General features: G+C 32.4%; 1 protein-coding gene across 4 annotated transcripts in view; it reads right to left on the bottom strand.

Annotated features, from left to right (window-relative positions):
* The window catches only part of LOC106868113 (nucleolysin TIAR), a 118,294-nt gene that overhangs the window by 69,194 nt on the left and 41,143 nt on the right, over positions 1-7,957 (bottom strand). For 3 of the 4 annotated variants that reach the window (XM_014913237.2, XM_014913236.2, XM_014913238.2), the window contains exons 2-3: positions 5,130-5,161; positions 4,413-4,509 (exon numbers count right to left, since the gene is read on the bottom strand). In XM_014913237.2, the coding sequence (XP_014768723.1) occupies positions 4,413-4,509; positions 5,130-5,161 (129 nt within the window). Of the gene's footprint in view, positions 1-4,412; positions 4,510-5,129; positions 5,162-5,396; positions 5,424-7,957 lie in introns of those variants that run through there. The other variant, XM_014913239.2, reaches the window with a different exon arrangement.

The following is a 7,957-nucleotide window of genomic DNA, read 5'->3' as shown; positions in this document are numbered from 1 at the left end:
GTATCCATTTTTTTGTCAGGATTGCAAATTTTGAAAACACAACAGGAACAAATTTGGAAAAAAATCTCCCAAAATTCACAAAATTAAAAAAACACGTTGATCGTCGTACAAAACTATAGCTGAACTGTTTACACAAATAATCACGTGTTTTCACGAATGTACTAACGAGATTTGCTCAGATATTCTCATTTAAATATGAATAGGTGATTACGGGCGGTTTTGGGCAGCTTGGTCACATGAACCAAAATTTTTTTCGGGCGGCTTTGGGCGGTTTGGTAACGAAAGGGTTAAAGCAGAAATGACAGTTCAACAGTTAGATTAAGTTTTTAAAAAATTACTGTACTGAGAATCAATACAATGTTTGGATTCTTGCTATTCTATATGAATCATATGAATTATTCCAAGTTTTAAAACATTGCTCCATAGTTGTCCATGATGAGACAATTTGAGTACACCCCACAAAATGTCTAGTGTGAAGTTGCATTTCGATATATGCTTAACACCTGTTCCCTATGCAAGATTGCTTGCTCACTGTGGCATAGTGCTACAGGAGAGGAATGCTGCACAAAAAGCACAGAGTCCCACATGGTGCTTACTCTGCATATTACATGCCCACACTAACCATATATTAATATTGGCCTAATAAGCTATCTTACGACCCACAAACAGTAAAGCTGCTGCTAACATGGCCATCTTCAGAGATGTGAAAGGCACGATCTGGCCAGTTTAAATGCTAAAGGGTTAAAAGAGGGCTAGATGTTGGTATTGTCATAAAAGTTCCTAAATATCATAAAACCACCATATTTAAGATATTGGTATTTTGAGAGGAATGCTACCAAGAAGTTGTAAAATTGATAAGACATTCCACACAACCAATGTCTGAATTCTAAAATAATCATATATTGAGAGATGAAGTTTTATAGAAAACTATGAATGTTTAAAGAAATGACAATAAGTATTAATTACAGTTTTAAGGTTATTATAGCAGAACTAAAACCTTTCTATACCATAAGATTCTAAGTATAATCTAACAAAGCTCTTCACATAATTGTCTAACTTCAATGGAGATTTAACTTAAACCTTTTAGCATTCAGATTACTCTATCAAATGTAATGCTTATTTATTCTCATTGTTCTGAATTATGCATTACCTTGTTGCTTTGAGATTTCTATAATGTGATTGCTTATGCTGGATATGGTTGGTTTAAATACTAAAAATATTAAGCAACAAATAGGGTTTGATTAGAAAGAGGTCTGGTTGTCATAGAGAGTCTACCTCTTTTGGCTGAGCTGACAAGAACAGGTAACATCAAGCACTTTAACCAAAAGAAAATGTAGTTGAGGATTGAAATAGTAAAACCAAGACTTTTTAGCAGGACTATCCAAGTAATAATTCTATCATTTTTTTAAAAATCCCTTAATTCAGCACACTTCTGACTGAGTAAATACTGGAGACCTAATGCCCATAAGCTCTCAAATACTCTTGAGAATCCACTTACTTCAAAATTTTATGAAGCTATGCTGTACAAATCCCTAACTTACCTAATGACTCAAATGCACATAATATATTCAATTTATAAACCATTACATATTGTTTCCAAAACAGAAGTTTTAAAGTAACTATATTAACTTCCAAATTTCCATTTAAACCAAACATTGTAAATTTCTTGCAAGAAAGGTTCACTACATATAGTCAAATCTCAACTGTGGATGCAACAAACGAGATATCACTCAGACAAGGATTCCAATTTCTTTCTTTTGCATCAAACTATTTAAGTCTTATCTGAAAGAGTGGAAACCTTTACCAAGAAATTCACAAGCATCCTTTGCACTGAAATTTAAAACACCTTCTCTTAAATTATGTAACACTCCTGGCAATTTCATGTAAGAGCTACATGTTTGAAGAAGTGGCCTAATAACACAAATGTTGATTCGTAGATCACTTCAAATTACTAATTACTTTTAGAAGTTATTGAAATGCATGACAATTCATTTATTTCATAAGAATTATAATAAATGACTAATTTTTCGTGAAAGTGAACAAAATCACATTCCAAATGTCGTACCCACAATGTGTAACATTACATAGTTTGAGCTTTGTAAAAAAAAAAAGCTTAAATCATCCATTAATCAATATGTAACAGCTGTAAAAAAAAAAAAAGAATTGGAGGAATTACTGATTACAAAATGTGCAAATAGAATGTAAACCATTATAAAGTTATATTAACCAGCTAGAGAGCATTTGAAGTAAGAATTCCTTAAAATGGATGTTTTCAAAATAACAGATTGCAAAGTTAATAAGGTTTCAAGAATATACTTTTAGCTTTTATTTCCATTATGGAATCTTTGGCCAAATTGTAATCCAAGAAATTATGAAGTCAAGAGTTAATGCATAGAAGGCAGCAGTTCCAAATAAGTGTCTTGGACAGTGACAATCCCAGCAACATATACCAAGTTGGGAAGTAGACATGAAATGAAGATACCTGACTTCACATGGTTATTACAGTTAAATAGATGTTTAAAAGTGTTTTATTTGTGAAATTCTTGCTTTACCTAATTGCTATGCAGAAAACATCTCCCACCGAATGTGTCAAACACAGCCAAGAGGGAAATAAAAGGTAGTTCAAGAAAGAATAAGATCTAAGAATTCTTGGTACAAAAACAGAGGAATATCAAACGGGTGGGATTTACAATTTAACAAATTCACTCAAATCATATAGCATTTTGTATTTAAAAGGATACAACTTACACAGAAAAAAAAAAAAAATTTTGAACAAATGTTGCATCATCATAAATATTAGGTCACAGTCACTGAAACGTTGGCACACTACAGCCATTCTAGACAATATCCTGATAGCCATTAAGTAGTTTATTAAAACACTCCCATCTCTGGTCCACTATGTTCTGCCTTTTCCATGGCTAATACACATGGCCTCTGCTTCTCGGAGTTCACTGGTCCCATGCCATCATCTAATTAGGTGCACCCAATTTACTGGTCAGTCAGTGTCCATGTTCCAAGGCATTGCTTTAACTATTTCTCCCAGTCCGTCCTTTTTCAGTGCTAGCACGACAAAATTCTCTTCCTGAACAGGATATTCTAACAGCTGCTCAAGAGGGACATTTAAACATGGATATAATTGTTTTGTGGCAGTCAACAAAAACAGTGGACATGAGAGCTTCTTCCAGACCAGAGTTTCTCAATATAAAGGAATCTGATTTTATAAAATATCTTCCTTTTGGGAGTCATACACGTATATGCAAATTTAAAATTCTCTTTGATGTTAGCTGTAAATTTTTATGATTCCAACAATAAAGAAATAATTTAAACTTACTTTCAATTCATTAACACCGAGAATAAAAAGAAATTTTATACATTTCTTCATGAGGTTATGATTTGTCAAAATAGTGTTTTCTTTTTCTCCAATTTTAACCTTATATTAAAACAATGCAAAAATTTACTCAAGACAAATAGGAAAGATTTTGGACAAACTGATAGACATAAGGGAGGAATCTAAAGTAGAATGTTTTGAAATCTTTGCTCCAGAAAATTCCCATAAAAATTCAAAAATCAAGTGAACACAAAATCACTTAAAACTGTAACATTCAACTAAAATCATAATTTAGATTTCTTTACAATCCCTTTTTTCATTTGTTGAAACAATGTTCAAAAGAAATTGCTGGCATCAATCAACTCACTACACACATTAAACATTTCATGTAAATGTGTGTACAAACATGTCTAAATATATCAAAGCAAGCAAAACATTTTTGCGTGATCAACACTAACTTCTGCAATACGTTAGAAATTCAAACCGCACACCTTTGTTTCTTCATCAAGTTTAATAAATAAGGCTTAAAACAAAAAAAACTGTACTAAAGCTCCTATTTCTTTAAAAAAAAATGCAAAACCACTCCTTGTTTTAATGTAACCTTTTACCACACAAACAATCTCTAATGAGAGAAAAAGAGAAAAAAATAAAAACTAGATTTAATTCAGATTTTCACAAATTTAAAATACAGGAACTAATAAATCAGCAGCTCCTACAACACATTAAACCATATGGACAATAGAAAGGTTAACTGCTATTACACGGGTAATTTAGATCAAACACATTATACATACATGACACGTCAATAGACTAACAGCTGAACAGCAACCGATATTATTACAGTCGTGATCTGAGTTATTTATGTGCACATGCTACAAGTATTTCGTCAATATCACAAACTGAATATGGAACTTATAAAAATCATTACAAAATAAACACAATTACTCACGCATATTATGAACTATTTCACACAAACTGTTTATAATCATGAAATTACCATATGTACTTTGTACATTTTAAAAGAAATGTACATTTCTTTATATATAGAGAGAGATAGATATATAAGTAGAATAAAGTTACTTACTTCATGGATGATCTTACAGCTTTTGCATGGCCCCATTTGAGTAAATAAGGCTAGAATGAAATTTTCATCGACAGAAGGATCTAAATTGCCGACGTACCTACAAAAAAAGAAGAAAATAAAATGAATAGAAAGGAGGGATCAGATCAGCTATCATTACGTGGACAACTTCATGCAAAACACACAAAACGTGTATATAACACATACACTCATTATGCGTGCATATGTAAACATATACACGCACATATGCATGCAATAAATATATATTACATATATATAGTGTGCCGGTACACGTATCCACACACGGTAACGAGATTATGTTTGCATAAATATGTCTTCCAATAATAACTACCATAGCCACGTATAGCTGCCGCCACTTATTGTCATACATAACACAGTTCAGAAGGATAATCGTTGCATGGACAGCATTTTAGATTTATCGAAATGAATTATATAACTACACTGTATATAAAAACGAAATCTAAATTCAAAGACCTCAATCAGAAAGAGCAGAAAAATACGAGTGGAAAATTGTCGGCAAGAGAAGGGGGGGGGGTAGGTCACGAACGATACGCTATGCTATGCTATGCTTCTAGACAGACATATATAAATATAAATTTCGAACATGCCCTTTCCTTTATACACACATAACTTATATAAAAAAAAGAAAGAAACACCTCGTCTTTAAAAGTAAGGGTTAAAATAGAAAAAAGTACTTACAGTGTACGTGGCTGTGACTCTTCGCCAGGCATCTGAAAAAGGAAATAATGGAAAAGATATATCTTTAACGACAACAAATGCACATTTGTTTCATCAAGGGTTAATACCAAACAAAACAAAAAAAAAATGGGAGGGATTTTTTTTTTTTCTCTTTTTCACACTTTAGGATTAAAAAGAAAAAAAAAACCCACAAAAAAAGACGATAAGCAGTTCGAAGACACGAGTAAATAACAATAATAATCGAAAGGAGGTGGGGGAGACAAGTACCTGTTCAGACATTATGGCGTCTGAGGAAACCACTTGGCGGCGATCGCAATGCGCCTGCGCCAAACATTGACCATGGGATATTAGCGCCAACTCGAAACTTTTAAAACTGAAACCAGCGCGTCAGACGCTGAACCCCAACTTACAAACACACAGCGTTGCAAGGGGGAGAAGATTAGAACATGATACTTTTATTTTCATTGGCTTTTATTTTAAAGTTCAATAATTAAATGTAGTGTCTTACAATACGATCCCTCTTAATATTTTACTTTCAATATTTAATAGTAGTACACGATGAATGTATTATGTACTGGTAATTTTACTATTATTCTGATAATTTAACATCTGGTGTTCCACTAATTATATATACTTCTAGACATAATGAGAGATTTTATGGAAAGCCCTACAACTTTTACGGTGTTCTGTGGAAACGATCTATGTCGAAATTTAATAATAATAAAAAAAAATTTTTTTTAAACAGGCCTCATCAACAGAAGACATTAAAATTACGATGACTTATTAGGGTCAGAAAATAGTGAAGCTGCTACACGTATACATATTCAATAGGCCAGTATGTGTGGTTGTGATGATTTGGGTGCGAATCGATATAAACAGCCATACAAAAATTGAGAGCCATCTACGTAGTCATATATCAACGTGTCACTCCGAAAACGAATAAAAAAAATAAAAACTATAAAAAGTTATTTTATTAAGCAATTTTTTATGCAAGATTGCGTACACATATTTTGCAATCATGGACATATTTTCAAAAGGCAACGAGTGTATATTATGTAACTATTTCATTTCTTGCTACGAATTAGTCATAACCGAGAGGAAACGGAAACCAACGAAGAGTAACGAACACTAAAATTTGAAGTTTTTTTCCACTAAGTCGACTTTACTAAATATGTTCGGTTTAAAACAGAAAAAGGTTAAATAAACTACTAAATGAATAAATAACCAATAAACAAATCTCATTTATTTACAAACTTCAAATTTCTTTAATATGTTTAAAATACTTTTTTTCATACAAAGTCATTATGGATCACCGACATGTTAAAAATAAAAAAATTAAACCATATATTATATTCTATGACGTGTAAGGACAAGAATTTACTGAGCCATGCCTCGTGATACGATAAGTTTACAATCGACTTAAGGACAAAGCGTTTAAAAAAAAAAAAATATTCAAATACAGTATCCGGTTTCATTTGTCGTTAATAATTTTGATTTATATATAAAATAACTTCACACCGCCGAATTCGAACTAAGAAATAGGGTTTTATCGTTCTGCACTAAAGTACACTTAAAAACAAACTAAAACAAAAAAAAAGACTGTTTAAACGAACGGGTGTCATTAATTCCGACAATACTATATTCGCTTCCTCTTTCCCACCATTATTAAAACACTCAATTGGAAATGATTAAGATATGGTTTGAAAAGTAACAAAAAAAATAATAATAAAATAATGAGCCATTAGCTCAATCCGTATCTATGACATGATGTAATTTAAATTTCTGCAGTATTTTTAATTTTAAACAGTCAATGAGTAATACATCGGCGGCGTGCAATATACATATATATGTAAGAGAACATTAAGGGCGCTGGTATATGGTATGTAGTGCGATCAAAGCATGTTGAAGAACAGTGGCGCACCTATTATTATAACCGAAGTAGTAGCTTTGGTTATTTGTCTGCTAACAGCTTTCCTGTTGTCATACCACCTCACTTTCGCACAATGTTGGTATATGTAGTATACATATATATATGTTAGTGCAGCAGCAACGATCTACTACGTAGCGATAGCGGTGTATATTATATGTGTATGTATATATGGAGAGGGAAATCGGCTTTTTCTTTAAACAAATTACACACGATTAAAATATACATGGCACTAAAGTTATCAGAGTAAAAGAAAAAAAAAGATATATATATATATATAAAAGAAGGAAAAATTCTAACGTTGCCGACCGAACATGGGATGCTGTGCTTTTATAATAGCGACACAACTGACAAATTATGGAACAAAGAGGAGAGAGAGAGGAAGATGGTATGTGACAAAACTATATCTATATATATTTATATATCATATAGTTGTTGCAGACAACCACAAGCTTTTGAAAAATGTCAGCAACGAGAGAAATAGAAATAGGGGGGGGGGTCGCTGTGAGTAAAACGATTTAAATTGAATTCGTTGTTGAAGAGGGAAAATGAGATTTCGAGAAGCATTAAACTGTAATGTCATTTTTCTTTAAACCACCCCCTCGTACCGTCTCTTCTTTTTTAAAAAAAAAAGAAAAAAAAACTTATTGCCACCATGTTATGTACTAATATAATTTCGAGTGACGAAGAGCAATGAATCAATGTATGTATGTCTATATCGTCTATCAATCAATCGATGATTCGAGGAGGGAGGATTTACTGAGAGGAGAAGGCCATCTCGCTCGCTAAGCTGACATCACGTGAGAACGACGCCATGTTGAACAAAAAAAGACAGGTTGACCCAGAAGCACGCCTTGCCACATAGGCAGACCTTTCCTCGTTTTTTTTTTTTTTTTTTTTT

This window comes from Octopus bimaculoides, chromosome 2 (assembly GCF_001194135.2).
Source record: "Octopus bimaculoides isolate UCB-OBI-ISO-001 chromosome 2, ASM119413v2, whole genome shotgun sequence".
Lineage (NCBI taxonomy): Eukaryota > Metazoa > Mollusca > Cephalopoda > Octopoda > Octopodidae > Octopus > Octopus bimaculoides.
This window is presented reverse-complemented; position numbering and strand designations above follow the sequence as displayed.